Below are 26,479 nucleotides of genomic sequence, written 5' to 3'. Positions count from 1 at the left end.
TATGTAGTAGAAAAACTGAAAAATTCAGTTAATGTGGTCCTTTAGTACTAAGTCCGGAGAATCTTTGCTGGAGACATCCCAGAATATATCCTCATGTGGCATTTTACTTTGATGGTTAAGGTGGTGAGCACTTTTGCCCTTGCATATAAAAAATGCCCCATTGATGTAAAAAGGGATTGAAGAAAAGGTAATAGCATATAATTAATTTATTTTTCATACCTGTGAAACTATTCAGTGACTTCTTGGGTCTTTTTTCATACATTGTCACCACAGAGATACGCCATCCTGTCATTGTAGGAATAAAAAGCTCAGATTTCTTGCAATTTCTAGCCTTCTGTTAACTTGGTGTATTGATAAGATACGAGCTGGAGTGCAATGGCCGTTGTTTTGTACTTTTCAAATTTGAAAAGCTTAATAGCTTGATAGCTTAAGCTATCTCACTTTAAAGCAGTTTTGTCAAAAAACAAAACAAAACAAAACAATAATTCACAATATTCATTTGTTTCTAGTTCTTTTTGGTCTGTGATACGTCGATTTACCTTTTACTTTTCTGACATTTTATCAATTTATCTTTATTGTTATTATTAATTTACTGGTCTGGTTAAATTTAAATCTGCAGCACGTAAAACGGTGAAGAGCTTTGAGCCCTCTGCCTTTATTTTGAAAACCCAGGCGCATGCCGGATGTTTTATTCCTTGCGGGATGAATCTTGACTCCACACTCCATTGTAAAGGCTGCACATCTCTCGCCCTTAGACGCTTCCGTTCCGAAAATAATTTCCGGCTGCTGTACCTCAATGGATTATAGTAGTTGTAGTTCTTGTGTATATAGTTGCGACGAGGAGCGTCATGCTTGAATTGTTTTACAGTACTTAAAAAGAAAATTATGTCTGGTTACAAAATGATCACAGATCCTACTTAATACCATAAAGTTAAGTCCACTGGCCAAAGGCTAACAGCTACTATGCGACTGGCATCAAATAGAGCTTTTAGGAATAGTTATGTGACAACTAAAAATTATTGGGAGGTCTGAGGAGGCTAGAAACTGTGCAGTTTGGTGCTCTATCTGTGCAAAGACACACGGATACGCTGTCTGTTACCGATAAAAGCAGTAGTAAAACATTAGGATATAAAGTACAATACAAAGTAGGTCAATCAATCTCTCAGTTTCTCCAGGAAGCTGGATCAAAAGCCTGTAGACTTAAATGGGACTTAAATCTAGGTTAACCGAGAAAAAAAAGAATAGAGAGTACATTTGAGTACTTCCCCATCAACAGAAATTGGAACTTGAAGAAGAATTCGTGTCTACAGAGTGGGCTGCAAGAAATCCCAGAGAACAAAGAGAGTGTGGTTTCTCTGGAATCAAAAATAGAAACAATCACTCAGTGGACACAACAGTAAGCTGTCATGTGTCACTATAAATGACCAAAACCACATAAACAATCTGCCAGGTTAATTGGGACAAGATGTCAAAACGGGAAAAAAGGAAAAACAAAGAAAAGAAGAGGAAGGAGTCCTGCATGTAGACTGCTTTGGCTTTATATCTGAAACGAGGGAGAATGTTTTTTTGTTTTTTTTATGGGACTGGGCATTTATGAATAGGAGATCCTGGGATTCTGCGCCATGTCATTGGCTCGCATCTCTGCAGTGTGCCTCCCCTCCAGGCCGCCGCACAGAAAAGCCATCAGGCAGCTGCTGTAAGAGGGAAGGCTTTCCTCACTGCGGATCTCCTTTCCTCTGCTCGCCTCACAACCGGACCGGTCTGGACCACAATACCCACCCCCTCTCTGCAGCTCCGTCGGGCGGACACGGTTTGTGTGAGGCAGTGAAGAGGAGGCGACCTGGGTGGGGAGTGGAGGGAGGTGGGTGTGGGGTGCAGATTTCTGTGCTACTGTTTGGTCCTCAAGGGGGAGGAGCCAGTTGTCGATTCTACGCTTGCGAGGAGAGAAGGCGCCGTGCAGAGAGGTAAGATACCCTTTACGTAATAGAAATTATTGTGCGTTTTATCCGCTGCCCGGACACACTTTCAGATGCGCATTCAGACCCTTTTTATTGGTGTTTTTCACTCGTGGCCGTGTGGGGTACGTGGAGGTGGAGGTGAATACGAATACGTAGGCTGACATGCCACTCCCTGCAATAGCATACTGATGCTCCGGACAAATCCTCATTAAATGATTCAAATATTCTGTCAGCATGCCCAAATAACCCCAATAAGAGTGGTACTTGCGCTCGGCTGCCTTATAATAACCCGCTTTTTTCATTCATATAATTTCCAGATGCACTCCCAAGATGAACCCCGCAGGCCCGTGGTTTATTCTTAAAACGATACTTTATATTATTGAGTAGTTTAAGGTAATTGCGGTATAACTGCATCATTTTTAACAGTGCTTAAACATGTGTGTCGGAGAGTTAACGTGGATTTAGAAGACATGGTCTAACAGTGTTGTAAAATTCTACAACAATAGTATGATGTCTTATCAAACTAAATCCCCTATGCTGCATGCGGTTATTCAATACAGTCGAGTAGACTATAGGTTTTCACAGGTCACTAACACTGTCCGCTACGCGCCGCATGGCACAGAAGCTCAATATTTTGGTCAGGGATGCCGTGGAGCGCTTAAGTGCGCGCGCCAGTGTGTGTCTATGTGTGGGTAGGCTGAGGTCACTCTCATGCCTCTGAAACCCGCATTGCTGATGCGGGCATCTGTCCAGTGGAGGGATATTTAATAGGGTGTATCATCACGCTTCCCTCCACCGAGGCAGAACTCAACATCCGTCTGAAAACTACTATTTATTTCACTCTTTTTATTATTATTATTATTATTATTATTATTATTATTATTATTATTATTATTATTATTTAAAATAGCAACAGCTTATTAACAGGTGTCACATCGTCGAAAACGCCTCCAAAGCGAGAAGATACTGTAATAATGGCTGTGACAGCAAGGTTCATGCAGAGGACAGGATTCTGAAAAAAAAGTACTCTGTTTCTTCCCTGTTTGGCTTTTCAGAGGATGGGAAGCTGCTTTGGGGCAGAATCCTGATTGTGTAATAATCCCATCTGTTAGAGGTGGAGTGGCATAAACAAGTATAAACGCTAACTGTAGGTAATTATTCGTGAAGTCAGAGTTAAGAACAGTGAATTCGTTTTTTTTACAAAGTGTACCTTTGCTCACTTATAAAAAATAGCATGGGGGCATGATTTAAAAACATTGAACTCATGGTTTCACTGTAATTGTATGATGTATGATTGATGACGACATTCTTTTGACCCACAGCAGGTATCTGAAAAGGTCAAATGTCACAGCAATAGATCATTACTCCCTTGAAGTGTTTTATAGTTCTCTATATATCCCTGAGGTGACTCCGTTGTAGTCTGTGTATACATTAATGAAGCACATTTGGGATAAACATAAAACATTTTGAGTATTTTAAACCATATCTAGACATTTTACTCAGGTAATTTCTTATTGTGCTTTAATAAATTTGGGGAACTCACAAGAAAATGGTCAAAACAAGAAGCAGCAGATATCGATTTTCTTTTTTTCAGAAAGGCCGCATCCCAGATGGCCTGCATCACTACTAACAGTATCAGTTTGTGTGACCTTCCCTGCCAGTTTGCAACACAGACTTTCTGATAAAAAGTCTCAAAGTCAAAAACATCTGACATCATCACAACTTTTCTTTTAATCTTTGTAAAGCTCCTCTGAAACCGCAGAGGACAAATGGGATGACCTTTTATGCATGTATCAGTAAAACAGCCTTGCCAACTTTGCTCACGTGTGCTTTCTGTGGGAAACTGTGTGAGTGTGTGTCACTCTTTTTGGTCACAGTAAAGGCGGTGTGAATCAGCATGCTGATTCATGTCAGAGGATAACAATACAAGACTCCTGCACATGCCTTAGTATGTTATGTAATAATGTCCAGTGATACTGTGCCCGAGGGATCTGTTTTCTTTCGCCTCTTTGAAATAAATAAAAAATCAGTGTTTGCTGCTGTGAATTAAGACTAAAATGAGGGTTTTAAGCTTTTGTTTTGCGTTGACAGGACATGAAAGGAGGGCAGTTTCACAGTATTACTTCCTTTGGCTTGCTAAAAAAGGAAGTTGTGAGGAGTTTAAACAGGTTACAAGGTGACATCTTGTTTAAATCATCTTAAGATCCTAGCTCCTTTTCACCCATTCCTCACAGCTCAAATATACACAGGTGATGGTATGATTTTATGGATGAAGAAAAAGAAATGGGCTGAAAAGTTCGATTTGGAAGTAATTACTTTCTTAGAAACTTTCATGGATTACAGAGAATTTTTCGTTTAGAACCGAAATTGGTTATTTTTCTTCTGAAAATATTATATATATAGATTAACTCCAATGGGAGTCAATTCATTGTGATTTGTTTGTACCCTGAGCTCTGAGAAAATTATAGTGGGTTGTGCTTTGAACTTGTGGCGCCTAAGCACGCAGATGGATTAAGTAAACACATAACAGCAGGTTATGGTTCACATTTTCTGGTTTCGCTCATACTTTGTGGTGTGAAGATTCTAAATCTTTAATGGTACTGACAGATTTTGAGATTTCAGCATGTTATTTATTTCAAAAAGATTCATAATAGATTCCATTCTTTTGTTAGTTATTGGCATTATTCACACAGTCTCTTTGAACTTTGAATCCCAAATGTGTGATTCACAACTTGGTTGTCATCGTATAAACTCACTGACTAATTCTCGTGACTATATTTATTCTGTTCATTAACTATATTACGTACAGTATAAAGACCTGATTTGAAAATGGTATAAATGAAAGGTGGTTTATGCTATGAATTTGTTATGAGTTATGAAGTATGAATAAGTAATTAATATTATATGCTAAATAATAATAATAATGACTAAAAATGAATGTCACTTAAGATTAATATTATCACACCGAAGAGCCTGCTAATGCGATTTACTAACAAATGGTAATCCGCTTACACTCTAGGTATAACGGAAACCCATGCCATGAAGCCCCCAATGCACAGTTTCTGTGCTGATGTTAATACGTTGGAGGATATCCTCTTAGAGCAGCATGTGAAAGCTAGAGGAGCCGCACCCTGCCGGCCGTGAAAACAGTGCAGGTTATAGATACTTCAGCTTCACAAACTTTCTAATGCCAATTCTCTAAAGCCTAAGCTAAAACACAGTTAATTGAAAATTAATTGATTCACTTATTGGGGCCTTGTCTTTCTTTTGTTCCCATAATACATGTAATAGAGACAACATGTTAATAATACCTGGACCAAAGAGAGAGTGTGTGCTCACTCTTTATGGACAGCATCTCTGTGTTAACTGTTGTTGTCCTGAGTTTTCTGAGAGATGACAGCAGGGCTCTTCTCTCTCTTCTTGTCTCACAATATATATAGAGATGGATTGTTGATTCATTTATTAGGAGAGATGCGCAGCTTGGCAAAAAAGTGCTTGAGTGTATTGTCAGTAGCCAGAGACTGCAACTGCAGTGGTTTTGGAGTTCTGTGAATATCTCACCATGGTAACAGCACCACATCACTCATTTCTGTTATCTAATTATTCCATTTGAAATATTTAAAATGAATAATTTTTTAACTAACTATATCTCTTTAGAGTATATGTAGATATAGTATGTATGTTATAAACTATGTGTGGCATGCGTTACATAAGGTCAAAGTTGTGTTTGTGTGTGTGACAGTGTCACGGTCACATTCATATGCTTGTTCTGATACACTGGAACCATGTGATTCCTGATTTGAAGATGTTCTTGAATGAAATTTCTCCCATTATCTTGTTGTGTATCATGTAATGCGCATTTCCCTAACGTGAACCTCATGAAGTTATTATTATCATGCTTATCTGTCTGATTTTGATGGTATTGTTGACATTGAGCTGATCCGAAAAGCAGTTTGTACTAATTCTGACCCTGTTCTAGCAACTGATCATGGAAAACAGATAGCATCTTCTTGGCCATTTCATCTGTGTATCCACATAATTAGGTTACGTATATATATGATGATGTGGGTAAATGTAAGTGTGTGCATGTGCATGTCAGTATTTTCAGTTGATGGGAGATCTGTTTCTAAATCATGATGCATTACAGTTGAAGGATGCTCTGTAGTTTGGAAAGCTGGACTGCAGCAGATATTTAATTAAAAGAACATAAGCAAGAGAAACAAGAGAAAAAAAAGAACCAAGATACCCAGAAGGATTGCAGCTCAGTGGTGACTTAAGTTTAAGGCACTTAGTTGAGAGACTCATGCAATATTCAAACTGCCTTTCTTGAATGTTCAGCCATAACTAGACTGAAAATCTTCTTGGTAGTTCTGCTAACTTGGGATGACCCTCATCCTAATAACCTGGAGCTCAAAAATCCTTGCCAGGTCCGACAGCAGCATGAATCAGCACTAAGTTACATTTAGTCATTTGGAGCCAAAACCCAGCAAACTTTACAGACACTTAGCAGAGAATTACAATCACTATATATATAATATATATAGTATATAGTAGTATAGTATATAAAGTCTTATCTTAACTTATCTTATCTTATCTTATCTTATCTTAATGCAAAAAAGAGTTAAACATATAAGTAGGTAAATTATTCTAGTAAAACATCAGAAATTGTACTTCAATGAATCCATAAAGAAATCCAGTATGTGGTTTTAGGCTGTAATCTAGTCAATTAGATTTTGAGATGTTCTGTTTCTTGTTGCTATAATGTTCTGTACAATCTGATCTCAAATGAGCAGTCTCTACAAAGGCACTGCCTGCTTATCTCTTCATTTTTACTTCATTTCCTCACAGTGACAACTTATCTAAGTCGTTAGGCAGCGAATTGTGTTGTCTAATTGCTTGGCAATCTGTCTCATAGTGTAGAGCAACAAACCCACCGAGCTATGCTTTAAAAACACTCAATACTACATGCATCAGTTTGCCGGCGTGCGCTTGAGTGTCTTCATTTGCATAATTATATGTACGTGAGCATATAAGCATGTGCGCTTTTGATGTTTTCATCTGTGGGAATTATTTCTATAAATAAACAGCAGCTCAGTGGTGTGTTCATCACAGAGGTTGGTGCTTTGGTGAAGGTCAGTCCCCACAGAATACGGATGATGGGGAAATTCAAGTGGATGCACATTTGGGATGCTATATTAGGATAGAACTGTGTTACTAGACTCTGGACATAGCTGGATATAGAAATGATGAGCTGGTTGCTGCTTTGTTTTCCACTGGATTGCTTTACTTAAATATTTATTTTAGAGCAAACAAAGGCATCCATGTGAAATCCAAGCCATTAGAGGACCAGTAGTAAAGATGTTTTTAAATAAATGTGTCGAAAGTAAAGATTTTGTACCTCTGAACTCCAAATTCTTTAAACTGGTGGGTTTTGAGGAAAGGATAGTTAATTTGAAATACAAAACACCCTGGTGGTTCTTGATCTGAAGCTTTTCCTAATGATTTTGAAAAAGATTTTTGAAAAAGTACCATCATATTTAGTATCTTTTTTGGGTTCTTCAAGGGAATTCCCAAGGCAGTAAGCAATCTGGAAGACTTGGGTGGACACTAGTTTGAGTTTTGTGACACGATGTGTTATCCTGCTGGAAGATCAGAAGAGGGGTACACTAAGGTCATATATATCTAAAATATTAACGTGACTCTTCAGTATATGGAGATAACTTTCAAAGGGCAAGAATGTTGGTTCTTTACCCTTAAATTACCATATACAGTAATGATCTAAAAAGGGTATTCTGTTCATGTTGATTTAACACGAATGAAATAAAGGTATAGCCCTAACTCTGGTCTCAGACAGGGAGAGAGCAGTTTAGGTACTTCAGTGTATCAGAAATGCAGATCCTTTGTATATCTCTGTTTAAAGAATGATGAAGCTTATAATATCTGCAGAATTACCTCAACTCCTGTAGTCATTGAATTTGATTTAATAATAACGATAAGGCAAGCAAAGAGATAGATAGATTTCATACATTTTACTGTTTTCCACAACTAAAAAAATACTAAAAGCAGCACTGGGGAGCTTGAAATAGATGATCTATAATCATATCACATTTCAGTCCATATTCCTTGGTCTGATTTGATGTAGTTGCATGGAGACAGCTATTTTAATTGGTCTGGGGTTTCATGAATCACCTCATGCTCCCTTTGCTCTCTGGGGCTGATTATGAAAGCTTGCTGCTGCCTAATGGATGCAGAATGAGTTGTCTGTGGTGTCTGTCACCGCCTCTCTACTGCTTCACCCTCCTGGGGGAGTCCTTTTTGTCTGATCAGTCACAAGTTTCACATCTTTCTGCTCTTTGTGTCTCATAGCAATGGCCTCACTGCTTGTCTGGGCTATATGACAAACGGGCCATGGTGCAGACAACACCCTTCCATGTGTTTGCATTTTTAAATGTATCTCATACAGAGATTCGAGAGTAAAAATGACACACCCTATGTTTGAAATAGCTGTTTGTCCAACACTATTGATGATCAGTTTTTTAAATCAGATCTCTGTAATGCGTTTGATTGATTGAAATTACATTCAGTCTCATGCCTGATTAGCACTCCACCATTTATAATACTGGTGTTATGTTATTATTAGTATTTTAAACAGGGTGTCTCATGGACTCAAGATCGCTTTTCAAGAGAGACCTGTGTACAAATGACATCTACAGATTAAGAGTACACAGACTAGTAGACAGGCAGAAAATTCAAGGACACATTATAGGCGTTCAGAAATTAAGAAAAGCATGTGCAAGGACAGTTGCATACAGTTTAACATATTTTAAAAAGCTGCTATGAAATCACAGAATGTAGCTTTGCAGTCTTTTGTAGTCTTTCCATTTGTTCTTTTCCAAGTTTAATGTCAGTAAGAGGCACAGCTAATCTTAAAATGTCCAAGGACCTGTCATTGTATCCATATAAACTATCACTACAATAATAATCAAGCTCAGACAAAATTGTACCTAATACAACAGTTAATGAGAACCAATATTTGCTTTTTGTATTTGTATTTGTATTTTATATGACACTGGAGAGTTTTAATATGGACTGTATGGTGGATACTGACCTTGGTGACCTTGTGAATAGTTTTCAGTTGGTTTTATCAGAATGAAAAACAAGCTTATGTTTCATAAGATAATTTTGAAATGCAAACTTTGGATTTTTCAATAGCCCGATCAACAAGGACCCAGTGGTATATAAGATGGTGTCATCTGCATAAAAATAGGTTTCAAGATTTAGGAGGTGTAGATTATACTGTAGAAGGTGAATAAAAGACATCTAGCAATGAAAACCTGTGGAATGCCTGTAGTAATGACAGGGAGACTTGACCTGAAATCTTTGGAGACTGCTGATAGAAAGATTGTCATAAAACCATTTAATAGACTGTCATCTAAACTAATTGTAACCAATTGTATCAAAGGGGGAAATTAACCATAGAAACTAAAACCATGTTTCTGTTTCAGGTCAGACATGCTGGCTTCTGCTATAAAGTTGGGATTTTAACATTGAAGTTTAAGAGGATTGACTTTAGGAGACTTGCATCAGATTGAAACTCTTTCATTGTGTAAAACAATTTTTTAAAATCTATGACTAGATATTCTTAATTTATTTCTTATTGTAATGTTATTTTTAGAAAATTGATATCCAGTGAACCAAAATGCACATCCAAAGGTCTGTAGTTCTTGCTGTGTATTATAGTCATTACTTACTTGTGTTTCCAGGTTGAAGGACTGCTAACAGTGGAGAAAAAGCCTAAAATGATGAACAACAGTCGACCAGTTCAGGACTAATTCAGACTTCTGTGTGGGTGGAGGAGGAAGACTGAAGAGAGACAAAGTAAACCACATGATCAGGCCTCGGAAAGGCTCCAAAACGGTGATGTTCCCCTCAGGCAGGGATTACCTCCTCCCCGTCGTCTCTCTCTCCATCTCACCCACTCACCCTCCCTCATACAACAGAGCAGCCGTCCAGCTCCAAGACTCTGAGCCGTGAGAGCGCACTGTGCTCGCCCACCCGCGCACAAACACACACGTACTCTAACATCGCTTTTGCATCCTGCTCATGGTCGTTGGCCTGTTCTCCTCAGCTGCTGCTCCCGCTCTAGTTCTAGACCATGAAGAGGCCCAAGCAGCAGACTGGGCCCTTGAGCTTCTTAAATTTCTTCAGCCGAAAGCCCAAATCAGAGCCAAGGGCGGAGAGGCCTGTGGAAGCCTGTCCCAAAGAGGAGGTGGCCATTACCCTGACCCCAAGCGAGCATCCAGAACAGGTAAGATTGATGCTTCGTCTGCTTGGAGTGAGCGTAAGCAATGAAGGAGTTCTTTATTTGGGTTTATACAAGTTTTGGTAGAGTATGGTAGAGTATTATGGCATATATGTATACCATTTTGAAATTTGTGTTTATTTTTGAAATTTGTAGCTCATACAGGATCATTATCCTTGCATCAGTCAGAAGATGAAAATGTCTCACAGAAAATGTCGAAAGAAAAGCAACAAAGCTATTGATCATTAACTTTAGAGCCATGCCCGTTTGCTTGCTTTGTTCTGCGCTGCTACTGAACAAATCCATTAGTGTGTTTGTACAATTAATTGATCATTTGTACAAATGACGTTGCCAAGAAACCAAATGAATTACAGCATTCCAGCTATGTACACACTTACCAATACTCCCTTCATTTCTAAGAGCCCTTCATTCTCATAAGCGTGCTGTGTTTGGATTTGGTAAATCACCATATCCTATAACTGTTCTTAGGACCTCACAGCAGAAGAGGCTGGAGAATCAAGAGTTTCTGGAGCAGAAAAAGGAGAAGGAGGAGGTCCGCCAGCATCACTGGCTGAGGTGGGCGAGAACAGCGCTGCCACAGTCGAGTGCGTGGGTGGGGTCAGCCGGGTGTCCACCGATGTCCTGTCCCTCTCCTCCTCCAGCCAGGACCAGCTATTGGACGAACACCTAGAAGAATGCCCACTGTGCCTGCTCAGTCAACCGCGCTGCCACTTCCCGCGACTCACCTCCTGTTCTCACAGGGCATGCTCTGACTGCCTACGCCAGTACTTGCGTATTGAGATATCGGAGAGTCGGGTGGGCATCGCGTGCCCGCAGTGCCCGGAAACACTGGCACCTCTGGATGTTCGTGCCATTCTGGATGATCGGGCATTGCTGGAAAGGTTTGAGGAGTACCAGTTGAGGCGTTTTCTGGCTTCTGATCCAGATACACGCTGGTGCCCTGCGCCTGACTGCAGGTGAGACGTGAACTGATACCATCTACCAACAGGCTGTTTTAGGCATCAAGAACAGTTTCAAGCGTACTGTAATAAAACTAGAACATCTTGTTTTTTTATTGCTTATATCTAATAAAGATATAAGCAAAAAACTGTTAATTAGAAGGGAGAATAATATTTTGGAAATTAACAATAATGACTTTGTTTTGTGAAAAAATAGGTCTTTTATTGACATGATTGACACAGCAACAATCCACTACAATTTAATTACTTATTAAAAAAAACATTAGAGCTAATCCAGCACTACAATGTGGCAGCCCTTGTCAAATTCTTGTCATCCCACCGCCGGCTTTATTTTGTAAAACACAAGACTGACGCATTTGTCACTGTCAAAATAATTGACTTAGATTTAAGAGGATAATTGGCAGCATTTTTAAAGCTTTTTCCATAGTTCACCAAGTTTGCTGCAGTTTATATATTTTGCAGATCCCGAAAGAGAATGGACTGTGAATAAACCAGTCCTCTACGTATTGGTAAGAGTTACTCTTTGAGGCCTCAAACAGAAATACCTAAAAGATTTTCCTTAGTGAGATGTAAGAAACATTCACCTTTAATCGGTTTAAAATGTTATTAGTGCCGTACTTAACATTTATGGCGCCATTGTATTGTTACTCTTTTTCCCTCAGAATAACTGCCTGAAATATAGCTTTCATTGAGCTGCAAAGCTCAGCTGCAATATGATTTCATTACAAAATCGATCCTTGATGTCGTCGTAAATCTTACGAGGGAAAGATGTATTTGTTTTCTTTCCGCTGACATTGGCGTCAATCAGCTCTCTTTTTTTTTTCTGTTGTTCAGAACTGGCGCTGACACTGATCCTTTGCTATATCAGCTTAATGTTCATGCATGGGTAACTGGATAAGGGGGGCTGATGGGAAGTCACGACGTGCGTCCATTTTTTTTGTGTGCAACGTTTTCAGTGGATTTTTTGTGGTCAAAAGCACGTACGCGCCAGGGCTCAGGACCCCGTTCAGTGAAAGTCTGTCAGTACTTGCTGCTCAGCGATGATGAATGAGAGGAGCAAAAATCAATACACAGTGGTGAATTAAATATAACGCAGAGAAACAGGAGATCCTGTTTTTAAAATATCTACAACAAATTCAGTGTGTTTTGCGTTTGATTTATTAGAAGGGTGTACGAGTGTGCAAAATGGCATTTTGAATAACAGTGAATAACACTTCTCACATAAAAGAGACTTTGAAGCTGTGATTAATTATGTAAACTGGTCTTTAACAGTTATGATTGGTGCATTCCTGTGTTTCCAACATGTAGAGATTCCCTGAGGTCTTAGTGACAGAAGCTTAGCTGAAGATAATGTCGGGAGAGAGACACTCAGAGAGAGTGTGAAAACTGTGTGTTTTTGCCCTAGGTCTGACTGTCTAACACACACTTGGGTCTATGAGGGCATCTAATCATGTTTTATCTACATGTGTAATACAAGTAGGAATTATTTAGATATCTCAGTAAAAAAACAAAAACAAAAAACCTCTACCAGATTAAAAGTACGCTCTGGGCTTCAATTTATTTTATAACCATAATCCAACATGTTACAGAAACATACCCCACACATTTATGATGTCAGAGTAGGGGGTCTATACATTTCTGAAATTCACAGGATTATATTTAAGTGTGGCCACTGTGAACAGCAATTAATACTTTTGATTTCCAGCACTCCTTTGTTCTAAGAGGATTTTCCTTGGGGCTAACACACACAAACATGTTAAATGAGCTGACTTACCCATATCAGACACAAATTATTCATCAAAGCAGACTATTTTTAGATGTGTTAGGCCTTGTCAACACACACAAAATCATTAATTACAGTTTTGTCCTTGCATTCCTAAACATACACATTTGTTTTAATGGTTGAATTATATATATATATATATATATATATATATATATATATATATATATATATATATATATATATATATATATATATATATATATATATATATAGTGGTCATTGGCTTTGCAGCTGTTTCTTTCTAATTTCTCTGTATGACAAGGCGTAGAAGTTTGTACACAATATAAATAATCCAATTATTGCTTGTTTCATGGATACAGGATACTCACTGGTATCTAGAAATATTTTATGCATGAACAGCAGCTTTGTTCTTCAGCCAGACATGTTGGACTAGAGAAAAGTCACTTCAAATCTGGTCTGACACCGTAGTGGAATCAAGGTAACGCTGTAATTATCTTCTTGCCTGTGTTGCCTTCAGCTTGTTTGATTCATTCGCCTGTCTGACAAACAGAAAACCACTCAGAGCTGGAAATGCCAGCCTGTCAGAGCCCTCGTTTTTCACAGCAGAGTTTGATTCCCAGAGGCATTCAGATTATTTAAGATTGCTTTTACTTTTTTTATTTTTTGGTTATAGCTAAATCACATAATCTTGTGAACATGCCTGTATCAGAAAATGGAGATGGTACTGTCTCCATTCCTCATAAACCTTATTTGATTTTATTTAACAAATTTGAGGTTAAAAAAAAATCAAGAGCCCATAACTTTAACATAATCTGCAGTTTCCTAGCAACGAGGGAGGTGTAGGTTTTGCCCCAATCCTAACCCAACAAAGAAGAAAAACCACCACAACTTTAAAGTCAACACTGCACTAAATGAATGTTTGTTAAAAAACACAACAAGCACACACACATGACCAGACTGCCTTATTTTTTTATTTAGTTATTGATACAAAGTTTTAAAAGTCATATTTGGGTATGGAGCCAATAAGATTATCATATATCTGTTTATTATCAGATGATAGGTTTTCAGTTCTGGAAAGCCGTCCCCCAGAATCCCCATCAGCCAACCGAACGTCTGATATTTTTCTGTCATTTTTATCTGTAGTTTCTCTCTTTCCTCAGCTATGCTGTGATAGCTTACGGCTGTGCAGAGTGTCCCAAGCTGAGCTGTGGCCGTGAGGGATGTGACACAGAGTTCTGCTACCACTGTCGGCAGCTGTGGCACCCCAACCAGACGTGCGACCAGGCCCGGCGTCAGCGAGCCCGCCACACCTCAGGCGGCAACGATGCCTCTACACTGTACGTCTTCAATGAAGAACCTGGAGGAGGTGAGACAGGAGCCATGTGATTAAATGAAGCTACGAGTCGTTTGTGGGCCTCTTTGCTCTAAACAACAACTTGAAAAAGTCTACCTGGTTTTGCCACGAGTACTTCCAGGCCTGTATGGTTTTCAGGTCTGTTAGACAGATAGTATGGGCTCAAAATGTGGTCATAAATATTTTGTACTTGTCTATCTGTCTAACAGATAAGTTTCTTATCTACAGACTGAAATCCTGTCATGGTTATACTGTAATTTCTTCCATAATTTCCATCAAATTTGGCAGCGCCAGTAACTTACGGTAACATTGCAACATTTCATTTTGAGAAAAGTTACGTCACTTTTGGTTCACATCCTGGTATATTATAGAAACAAGTGTTTTTTGGAGGGTGGTGAGCTTTTACAGGACCCCATGCAGTCAGGTGAAAAAATAAGTACATACCATGATGTAGCTTGTAGAAATAACTTTAGCTAACTTGAAAACTAAACAGTTTTCCATTTAGTTTTATGATTCTTGTAGAAGTCGTGGAGGAATTTTGACCCACTTTTCTTTAAATGTTACTTCAGTTCATTGAGCATTTTTTATTTTTTATGCACAACTCTCTTAAAGTCCTGCCACAGTCACTCAGGTTGAGGTCTTTACTGGGCCATCGTAACACCTTGATTCTTTACTTTTTCGGCCATCCTGTTGTAGATTTGCTGCTGTTGTTGGGATCATTGTTCAGTTGCATGATCCAATTTTAGCCAAGCTTTAGCTGTCAGACAGAGGGCCTCACATTTGATTCTGTTATATTTTAGAATACAGAGGAGTTTATAATTGACTCAATAACTGCTGCCAAGGTCCTTTGGCTATAAAACAAGCCCAAATCATCACGCCTCCACCACCGTGCTTGACAGCTGGTATGAGGTGTTTGTGTAGATGGACTATTTTGGACTGTGCATTATTAGTAAACGTATTCTCCACTTTAGTCTCATCTTTCCAACTATATTTTTCTGAACAAAATAGAGCATATCTACAAAAAATTTAACTGTTCCTTTACGATGACATATAGATATTGCTTGTTAAGTGTGTAGTAGCTGAAGTATTTCCTCTGTTGCAGATGCAGAGGAAATCAAAGCATGCCCTCGCTGTGGTGCCTACATCATGAAGACCAATGATGGCAGCTGTAACCGTATGAACTGCACTGTGTGTGCCTGTCAGTTCTGCTGGCTGTGTATGCAGGAGATTACTGACGTGCACTACCTCAGGTATGCTGTTCATGCTGAACTCACAAGAACAAGAAAACTAACAGCCAGAAGTCCTATTAAATGCTTACTCTAATGTCAAGGTTGGCTGTGTAGCAGGCAGGAGTAGGACCCAAACTCAGGACTCGGAAACATGACGGGTAAACCAAAAGCAGTTTTGTCCAACTTAAACTTAGTGCAAAAATAATGCAAGTTAGAAAAACAAGGAAAACAGGAAAACTACATTTATGAATGCTCAGGAAACTCACTGCAAGAGACAACACAACCATGAAGGAGGACACAACAAAAGGCAAAGGGAAAAATGAGACAATATGTACACAGAGGGTAACGAGGGAACAGGTGGCAGGTGGGAGGGCTGCTGAAACCACTCAGATAATTAGACAGGGGAAGTAGAACTGAATAGAAAGCCCAAGAGACAAGATGTCATCAAAATAAAACAGGAAATGACTAACACTGACCTGGACTAAGACGTGTGAACTTGACACAGACAGAAGGCAAAGCAGGGAGACAACTTGGACTAAACACAGGGGATGCCCATGACAAAACACAAAGACGAGGCTCGGAAGTAACATAATGAAACAAGAAACCAACAAATAGAAACTGTAGAAAGCAAAACTCAGCAGCAAAAGGACATACTGAACTCAGAACAAAATAATCCAGAGTATGAACTTAAACCAAAGACAGAACCATGAAAAACAAACTCAAAACGCTGGGACGAAAAACCAGGACCTTGACTCTATAGCTGTAAGCCTAAGAAGCCTGATGATGATATTTTCTATTAGAAAAAAATGCTGAACATCGCCCGGTTTGAATTTCTTAGGCTTAGTTATAAGCAGCTGGTCAGACAAAAGCAACCGTCATCGGTTTTGGTAGCTGTAAAATGTTTGAGGGGGATATTCAGTGGCACAAGTTCATCCTAAAAACAATCGATTTCAGTGCATCACAACTGCTAATGCATCAACAATGCAGTAGCTAGTCAGAGATAAAAACCGTGCCAGTCAGGGAAGCATGCCCGTATTTCATAATTTAGAAGCTGCACTAGTTTAAATGGTTCATCTCAGCTTTCATTTGTTTTCACATTCTTGGAAGGGAGTCACTGCTGACTTGACATCAGTTATTCACCTCCAGTGTTTCTCCTTCCATACTCCTAAATCAGCACAATGTGTAAGTCGAGCTAAGACTGTGTTTCTCAAGCTCTTATTTGTTTGTGTTTCTATATAAATAATCTTCATTAATCTTAATTTCAATGCATATTTTAACCCCTGCTGGTTCATGCTCATCCTGCAGTAGCAGCTATACGTTGAACAATGTTATTGGGAATATATGGAATATTACCTGTGTCTTATTCATAATTTAACACAGTTAAAAACCACAAAAGCGTGGTAATCAGATTGTCAGGCATACGATTAAAAACTAACCTGACTTTAAAAAAAAATATATTATTATCAACTCTGTCTTAATATAGCCTTATACAGGGTAACCAATTATTTTCTTCAGGAAGACAAAGTGCTACATTTAAACTTTGATTAAACAAAAAAAATTAATACACTGTAGTTGGATACTTAATATGCACTGTATTTAATGAAAGTTTTTTTTTTTGTCATGTGAAACCAACTATTTCCGATTACCTTGTTTAATTTAATTTTGTCTTCCTTTCCCCGCTTCCTTTGTTCTCTCCTCTCCCTTCAGTCTTTTCTGGCTTTCATATAAAAAATTACAGTAGATGTTGTACAGAATGGCAAAGCTTTTAAAGTCTCACAGCGAGTTCAGAATAACGCAGCCATAATCTCTTACCATAATTTCCCCCACTCATGCTTTAAAAATCCCCAAAGTGGCCTAAATGCATACTTTGAGAAAAACATAGCCCTTGGCTGCTATTTGTGTTCTTTATAAAAGTTATTTTTCTGCTTGATTAAAATCAGACAGCACTCATCACATTGTATTGCTCTTCTAGACAGTTAAATGTTACACCACAGCGTCAAAGGCTGGTAGCAGATTAAGGTAACACTGAAGGCAAAATAGACTTTTTTAGCCAGTCATATTTTAAGTAAGAGACTAGCTATTGCTGATAAACCAATCCAGGCAGCTTTGTTTTACTGATTTCTCAAACATAAATGGTTAAATATGATAAATGAGTATTTGAATAAATTATAAGTAGTAAATGATTGCACTTCAGGAAATGAAAGCAGGACTATAATAAGGAATGCATATCAAAAATGGTTTATACGACATCAGGTGTACATGATGATGCTTTGTTGGTTATAGCAAATGATTATGAGGGCATTTATTTGAAGTCTTAAAATAAAGTACCGCTCATTTTGACAGGAATTTAATTTGTTTTTGCACATCAAAAGGGAGTTACTGTAAGGGATCACCAAGTCTGCAGGGAATGTCTGTACCAAATCTTTTGTTGTTTTACAGTAACTGATCTCTCCTGATGTGTCTGCTTTGTCTCTCAGTCCCTCAGGATGTACATTCTGGGGGAAGAAACCATGGTCTCAAACCCGCAAGGTACTGTGGCAGGTGGGCATGTTGCTCGGAGCACCTGTGGTCATCTCCCTTATAGCAGGCATTGCCATCCCAGTCATCATTGTGGGGATACCAATCTACATGGGCCGCAAGGTCAGTAAAGCCCATGTCACACTGTGTAACACACTTCACATGTGACTAGTAGATCAAAGCTTACCTTACCTTAGAAACTAAAAACATGTCCTAGGGAAATTAAGCTGCAAATGAAATCCCCTTAGATATGATTAGTTTTCTTTTTGTCAGAGCCATGGTGTGTCTTATAAAGTCTTCACAGGCATGCTGCAGTGTGTGTGTGTGTGTGTGTGTGTGTGTGTGTGTGTGTTTTATTGGGCATGAGTAAGTGGCTGCAGAAATAGAAAATGAAAACTCGGAGCACTTTGAATTTCAGTAATGTGATTTGTGCTCTGTTTATTACCTTTCAGGTCCATGGTCGTTGTAAGAAAAACAATATCTCAGGAAGTAAGCACTACTTGACTGTGGCAAGTGGGGTGATGATGTCAGTGTTTGTGTCGCCGGTCATAGCAGCTGTCACTGTGGGTAAGGAACATATAATAGTAATGTTACATTTTTTATCCTGCAAACCAGAGAGAAAATTCAAAGGGCAAAATATTGTTGTTGTTGATCTTGTGTTATAAAGAATGAATTTCAGTAAAAAAAAAAAAGGATAAAACTGCAGAAAATGTATCCCCTTTGGAGCTCTAAGATGCTAAAAATGATAATTCGACAGATCTTTCTCTTTCGGTATAATAAGATGTAGTTTTGTCAGAGTTTTTCTAGGGCAATGCTCAGAAAGTCACTTTTGAAAAGTCTGACTAGCACACAGCTCTTTCTGGGCCATCTTGGATAGTTTCCTCAGTGATCAGAGTGAGAACTGTAGGAGCGAACCCTCATCTTTTACCATGCAATGAACTCAATTTAAAACGTAAAATGAAAGGAATAAGTAAACCTTTTGTAAAATACATTCAGTCCATTCAAAAACTGAGCGTGCCATATGATTTAGTAACTTGTGGAAACATCTTTGCCAGTCGCAAATTCAAGTAAACGCTTTCTGTATGACTGTATCAGTCTTTCACATCATTGTGGAGGAATTTTGGCCCACTATTCTTTACGGTGTTGCTTCAGTTCATTGAAGTTTGCTGGCACTTGTTTATGCACAGCTTACTTAAGGTACTGTCACAGTATTTCACTCAGGCTGAGGTCTGGACTTTGTGCCACTTCAACATCTGATTCTTTTCTTTTTTGGGCATCCTGTATTAGAGTTGCTGCTCTGCTTGGGATCATTGTCCAGTAGCATGATTCAATTTTAGCCAAGCTTTAGCTGCCACATTTGACTCTAGAGTGCTTTGGCTCTAGTGGAGTTCATGGTTGACTCAGCGACTGAAAGATGCCCGGGTCCTCTGGCTATAAAACAAGCCCGAGTCATCACGCTTCCACCACCGTGCTTAACAGTTGCTATGAGGTGTTTATGTTGATTTGCTTAATGCTGTGTTTAGTTTTCCCAAGCATGCTGCTGTGGATTATGACCAAGCATCTCCACTTTGGTCTTATGTGCTCTTATGTTCTTTTTAGAAAGATGTTTAGAAAGACTTTCTCCCAGTAACCCTACCTAATAAGCCACATTTTTCAGTCTTTTTCTTATATTTACATGTTTTCTAGTCTTTTCTTACTAGTCTTTTCTTTTTTTTACTTGTACGGTCATGTGCATTAACATTTACAAACCTGAGGTGTAGCTCTTGTTTTTTTTGGGTTTTTTTTTTTCACTTTTCCTAAGCATTGCACAGCCTGATCTTTGGTTGAATTTGGTGGGGTGTTCACTCCTGGGAAGGTTGTATCATTGTGGTAACATACAACTGAATGCTTCAGACCAGCAAACTGCCCAAACTTCTGCTTTTACAGAGGTGGTAAGTGTGTTCGACTAGCAGCACCCGGCTGCTACGTTCCCTGTTATTTTTTATAAAAAGCATCAAGGATGTACTTGATGCGAGTTAGAGCATAGAGTGCTGTGAAAACTTTCTTTTTTACATGACTGTATTTTTGCTTTCACCCTGAAAGTTTGATGATGGACTGATACTGATGCCTTCTGTGTTAGCTCACACTGATATGTCTGACCTAACAGCAGCTCTAAAACATCCTGCTAAACAAAAAAAAATCCCCAAAAATCATAAATCTATTTGTTTTCTAAACTCATCCTTGACTTTTAATTAATAAGGCTGCATGTGTTACCTCTATGCAGTATTGTACAGTTTATTTTATATAACTCAGCAAGACAGTGAAGAATTTTTCCTAACCTGCTGTATTTTTTCCATAAATTCTACAGATCTGAATATGCAGCCAAGCAATCTGCATAGGGTTTAGTGCCAGCCATACAAATATCCACAAGCCAGGCTTCTGTATACAAACATACCACTTTATTTCATTGCTCCACACACACACACAGTGCAAAGTAGCATTTCAGTGACTCATGCTACTTTAGGTAACAGTCCCAGCCGTGACAGAAATTCGTAAGACTTCAGTAGCGTCTTATCTTTCCCCTGCAGTGTCACAGCCATAACTGTACCCCACTCTGACTGGTCCTTGCTTGCCGCACACAAACTCAAAGACACATTTAGCCGCATTGTACTCGTCACCGTACCTCTTACCCCTGCATGTACTACTGTGCTTGCATACTGTGCAGTTTCTTTAGCCATTTTTACTTCATGTTTTACTTCATTCCACCATGTGTTTTGTCGAACATCTTCTATTTTGTGCTCTCACTGCCCTCCAACTGTTGTTTTGTTTCTCATATTTGAGTCAAAGCACTCTGTTTTTTTTGTGTGTGTCTCTCTTGGACACAGATGCACACTGTCTTTCGCTTTCACTCCTCTCCCTGTGTGATCTGTTTGGCTGGCAGGTTCATCCTCTTGCCCTGGTTTCACCCTCTTGCTGAGTCAATAGCGCCCCAGTGTTCCTGCTGTGTTAATGATGTCCCTTTGTTTGGCTGGCACTCTTCTTTGTGTTCTCAAACTCCTGTCTCAATCACAGGTTGCATAATTGCACAGCGTAGGGAGGCTGCTGGTCACCAAGCTTGGGCTTTATTCAAAGCACTTTTGTGAAGGTTACGAAGGACAATCGAAAGAAGTACAGCTCGTTAAATAAAATTTGACTTTCCCAGCGCAGCTGTGCCCTGCAACATTCTAACTTTGCTCTGCTAATATGATGAGTCGATCCATAAGAGTGACTAATGATCTATTTTTGTGAAAACTGTCTTATTGTATCCTGACAGGGTATGTACTGCACATTTTTAGAGCTTCTAAGGAAACATTTGTGTTCATCTCTACATTCACAAATGTAACAAAGAAGACACTTTTTGTTTAGGTGTCTACTGCGCAATTGTCCGCACCATAATCAGTTCATATTAATAACAGTAATTAACCAGGAAACACATTTCACCTCTCTTTCTAATTATTTGCCTCCTATAATAAATACTACATACAGCATAAAATCCTATATATAAATGATGATCATGATCAAAAGGACGAAATAGGAAAGTTGAAAAAAAGTTTGTTATTGCTAAAATAGACCAAAACACAGCTTCTTACAAACAGCACATAAAATAGATGACTAAAGGAAGATCCAGTTGCCTGGATGTCTGCAACTAAAATTATTTTTAGAAAAGCTTGGAAGGAAACCAATGTTACTCACTTAAAGAACATAATAATTATGAGGATATAATTTCAGAGAAAATGAGTTTTTCTTCCTTTTTTAGGTCCACTCTGTATGCCTAATTTTTTCCAGTTACTTGGGGCTAAAACGCCTTAAAAAAAACAAGCCTGTGTCTATAAATGCCTGGCAGCTTGAATGTGTCCAGTCCAGGGTAAAGCGGGAAAGGCTCCCCCTTGTGTTTGTTTTGTGTTGTTGTTGTGATAATAATAATAATGATAATGATAAAAAGACAATAACTGAAGTCCTTAAAGGGGCACTTTGTGTAAAAATGATTGAGAATGCATCATGTCTTGATGCATTCTCAATCATCCAAGTGACTTCTTCAGTCTCAGCTGACTGCAGGTTTCCCCAATCTTAGAAACAGTACATTTACATAATGACTGAAACCAGCCCCTTGAAGGAACATTGGGCTGGGAGGTCAAATGTACTGTTTATAAGATTTGGGGAAACCTGCAGTCAGCTAAGGCTGAAGAAGTCACTTGGATGAGTGACGAAACGTTTCTCCCACTGAAAACACTATGTCCAGATGAACTGAATCAACCTTTGGAGGTCGATCATATCATCATATTTTGATTTCAAATGCACTACCGTAGCGCACAGAGGCAAGACAATGCTCAAAAACCCTTACGGGCCTATCTGTAATCCAGTGCTTCACCATTACAAAGACATTTCGGTTATATGATTATTAACATTAAGCACAAAGTCCAGAAAAGTCATTATGAAAAATATGTTAAGAACGAGGTCTTTACTCTTTGCTGTTTTCTTTCAGGTGTGGGTGTACCGCTAATGCTGACTTATGTCTATGGGGTCGTTCCCATGTCACTCTGTAGGAACGGTTGGTGTCGACCGCAGAGTGAGCCCCCTGAAACACACAAAATCCAGCTGGAAGACTTAGCCAACTGTGAGTATCAATAATTTAATCAGTCTATAGTTCAAGTTAGGGATACTGTCTGACCGTATGAGTAGTCGGTTATGATTTGTGCCCCGAATTTTGACCCGATCTGATGAAGTTTCAACTTCTCTTATAGATCTTCTATTCTCTCATGTAGTCAGTGATCACTGGACGGGTCAGAACAACCCAGCACTCAACAACACCAGCGTCCAAGAAGTTCGAGTCAGTGTACAGGAAGTAGGCGACCTCCCAAGTACGAGCACCACACCGCCAGAGCCAGATAGATATGCCGGATTGGATGAAGCCACAAAACGCCATGGATACACCCAGCAGGACAGCCAGTCTGACTGCAAGGTGGTTATTGTGCCTGATAACAAGACTGATGAGATGCAAATGATTCCTTTAAGGTAATTATTGCCTTTACAATTTCCTCAGATGTTTACATGTTTTTACACAGGACTTTAATATTTGAAAGCAACCATTTATAGTTTCTCCTGCTTTAATGCCTATACTTAAGCTCAATGACTTGTTTGTCCAATGACTGATGCATTAATGTTTATATAAAATAACTTGCCACTTGCACAGTATTGTGTGTAAAGGTTTTAGGTATGTTCTCGCAATTAAATTAAAGATATCTTGTGGAAATTTTCTTTTAAGCAAACAAAAGTTATTCAGAGTTAATCAAGAAAATCTTTGGCTTGAAGTCACTGCCATCTGAGATGCGAGTGGAAGAGTGGAACATATCAAGAAAGCAGAGTCCTCCTCGCTACGGAGCTGTCATTTTAAAGTAATGTCACTGGCGCAGCTGCGTCATCTGTTTTGTTACAGCAGCCGGCCGCTGCATTTTATTATCTTTGTTAGATGAGCATAAAAGTTTTCATGGCATCATTGATTTAAACTTGAAAAATGATGGAGTGCTAGCCTTTATTTACACTGACAGATGGGAGACACGGCGGGAACAAATCAGAGATGACGAGATGCGGGAAGTTGAGCTCGACACAAGACACAGAGAACAAAACAGGAATTAAACAGGAGGAGAGACAGAACAGGACCGGATAATGAGATTAACTTGCAGACAGACAAGGCTAACACAAAGATGAGACAGAGGGAACAGGACAGGAATGCTAAAAGGAACTAATAAACCTAAAATCATCGATACTAAGAAGTAGAGGCAAAAATAACAAAACAATAGGGAACCAAAACCAGGGATCAAAATAACTTGTAAGACCAAGAAATTACAAAAACACTATCAACATAAACCACTTTAAAAATCCAAAAAGAATAAAGAACTGACAAAACTCTAAACTCTGGGTCAACACTCCATGGATCTTGACACCAGAATAGCTGTGTATATACATTTTTTGTTAGTCTTACAAACATATATTTGCTAAGTCTAACTTTCCCCGTGGTCCTTATAGTCTGACTTCCATAGAGGATACACCCTGTCTCCTCACTCCTCCCTCTTTGAGAGACCCTTTTAGGTATTCAGACTTCCTTTAACATGCTTAGATTCATTTTCACGTCAGCGGCAGGTGGATGGAGTAGAGAGGAGGTGAGGAGGCACAAAACAGAAAAATGAAAAGCACCCATCTCTGTTTATTTGCAAGCAGTCCTCTTCTGCAGCGGAGGCTGGGCCATTGCTGCATTTGTTGGTGCATTACCACCACTTGTTAGTCAGTGGGATAAAGCAGCTGTTACATATTGCTATTAGAGTTCAGGAGATACACCTTAAAGTTAATGGAGCAGTAACCAAATAGACAAATGCACACACAACTGAAGCAAACCACCATAGTATTCTGTATATCAGTCTTTGCTTTTAAAACAGTACTTGTGCAAGTACTTGCTTGTATTTCTTGTAAATGCATTTCTAGACTGATTCGATAATGTTTGGTCAGGACTCTGTGTGCCACTATGTCTCATCACCAATGACAGCTCTTTATGACTTGCTCTGTGAGCTTGATGTCTTCTGCTGAATAATGATTTTTGGATCGACTGGAGTGCACTATGGAATGGCAATATTTTTGGACGGTACTGTATAATGACTCCACTGTGTTTCTTCATTGTGACCGCAGGGAAAGAACGAATATTGAGGTTCGCGTTGAAATTGAGACCCACCCCAGGGGCGCCCGCCAGTCCAGCCTAAGTAGCATCCTGTCTAGCCGCAGCTTGTCAACGGAGTCACTGGGACAGCCGCAGCCCCAGTCCCAAGACTACCCGTGTGCCTCAGAACGAGAAGAGAGACGAGAGGGGGGAGAAGGAAGAGGAGGAGGAGAGGAGCAGGAAGGACGAGAGAAACCAGGAGGGGAAACGGGAGAAGACGAAGGGACGGTTTTCCCAGTCTTTGAAACGGACGGTGTATGAGGTTCTTCAATGCAGGTGTTGTGCTTGGTTGAAGATTTCGTCAGGTTTTATGGATGTACACTAATCCATCACCTGACATTGGATTGACCTGAGAATAGTTGGCAAAGGTCACCTTCTGCTTCCAAGATGGGCCCTCCAACCAGATGCCTTGTAGCTGCACCCTCTGAGGAAGATGCGGGTTTAGAAATAAAGATGAGAGTGTGTGTTTGAGTGTGTGTATGAGACAAAAAGCATGAGGCTATGATATTTTAAAAAACCCAGGAGGGCTATATACTGTAAAGCAGACAGGAGAGCATGTTAGCCGACTAGTCCAGTCTGTTTTTTTTTCCTATGTTGTCCTTTCTAAAAGAAACTACCTTTCTCTCCCTCTCATTTAAGTCTATTTCATGAAGTCCTCCCCTTCATCTGGCTCTGCTCTTTCAGCGATCTTGCCTTCCTCACCCTTTACAAATTCAGAGACCACCAGAAGCATGAATTGTTTTATGGGGGACTAAGACTCTAACAAATGTCCTGTCAGTGACTTGATGTAAACATTTTCCCAAAACATGCTGCAAAACAGGATGATTTTTTCTTTTGTTTTAATCTAAATGGGTATTTCAAGCATCTTATGATGCAGTGTTCACACATGAATTGGGCAACCTTAAACAGATGATGCATGCTGCACTGTTCGATTACGCTTCTGTCAAAGAAGTCTAGTGGAAGATTAAATTTGAAACTAAAGCCTCGAACCGCTATTTTTTATTGGATTCAGGGGTGCTCTGTGACAATGTGCCAGTGACTAGAGGGCTTCTAAATACCAAGAATTACGATTTATCACAGATCCAGTCTTCCATGAAAACAGGTGGAGGCGGGGTCGGAGGGTTTTCTTTTGCATTGTTTCAGTGCAGCTTTCAGCTTTCAAGAAGCTGTTTCTTTTTTTAAACTGAAGAGGGAGATGATTCTTTAGTTTGTAAAAATGCTCACTCTGATGCAGGACGACGTGGGAGCGACACAACCTTCTTGAATTTTAAAACGCTGCATGGTTCTCCAACTTGCTGTATCCAGAATAGCAACACATTAACACGTGCAGATTGGCACATACTCACATGATCACATGCAAAGCAGTCAGTGTAGTTGCAGTAGTGTGTGCTGCTCAGGGCATTAAATATAAACTAAAGACTCTCTCAAATGACCACAGAGCACCGAAATTACTACAACAGCAAGCATGCCACCGCAGGCTAAACCGTAATAACTCGTTCTAGATGATTTGTGAGAAATCCGTGACTATACAGTACACGCACTGCTTAGCTTCCTGAGTGTGACATACTTGTGAGATGAGCTTAGACTTAAAATGAGAAGTTGTAATCTGTGCTGGGTTGTGGAGAGAATTTAAATAAATATTTCACCATGAAGGAAAAAAACAACAAA

At 39.3% G+C, this 26,479-nt stretch overlaps 1 protein-coding gene across 2 annotated transcripts; it reads left to right on the top strand.

Annotated features, from left to right (window-relative positions):
• Positions 1–735: 735 nt before the first annotated feature.
• LOC113037508 (E3 ubiquitin-protein ligase RNF19A) lies at positions 736–26,479 on the top strand. Of its 2 annotated transcripts, none has more exons than XM_026194692.2 (10): positions 736–1,964; positions 9,722–10,266; positions 10,750–11,237; positions 14,148–14,353; positions 15,444–15,591; positions 18,048–18,210; positions 18,540–18,654; positions 22,589–22,720; positions 22,869–23,118; positions 24,784–26,479. In XM_026194692.2, exons 2-10 carry the CDS (start codon positions 10,114–10,116, stop codon positions 25,070–25,072), a joined length of 1,944 nt encoding a protein of 647 aa, XP_026050477.2. In that variant the 5' UTR covers positions 736–1,964; positions 9,722–10,113; the 3' UTR covers positions 25,073–26,479. The 2 variants fall into 2 exon arrangements, with proteins under 2 accessions (XP_026050477.2, XP_026050475.2); XM_026194690.2 differs by having other exon boundaries at positions 22,848–23,118.

Source organism: Astatotilapia calliptera, chromosome 15 (genome assembly GCF_964374335.1).
Source record: "Astatotilapia calliptera chromosome 15, fAstCal68.1, whole genome shotgun sequence".
NCBI classification, from domain to species: domain Eukaryota; kingdom Metazoa; phylum Chordata; class Actinopteri; order Cichliformes; family Cichlidae; genus Astatotilapia; species Astatotilapia calliptera.
The sequence above is the reverse complement of the archived record's forward strand: the minus strand, read 5'-3'. Positions and strand labels throughout refer to the sequence as shown.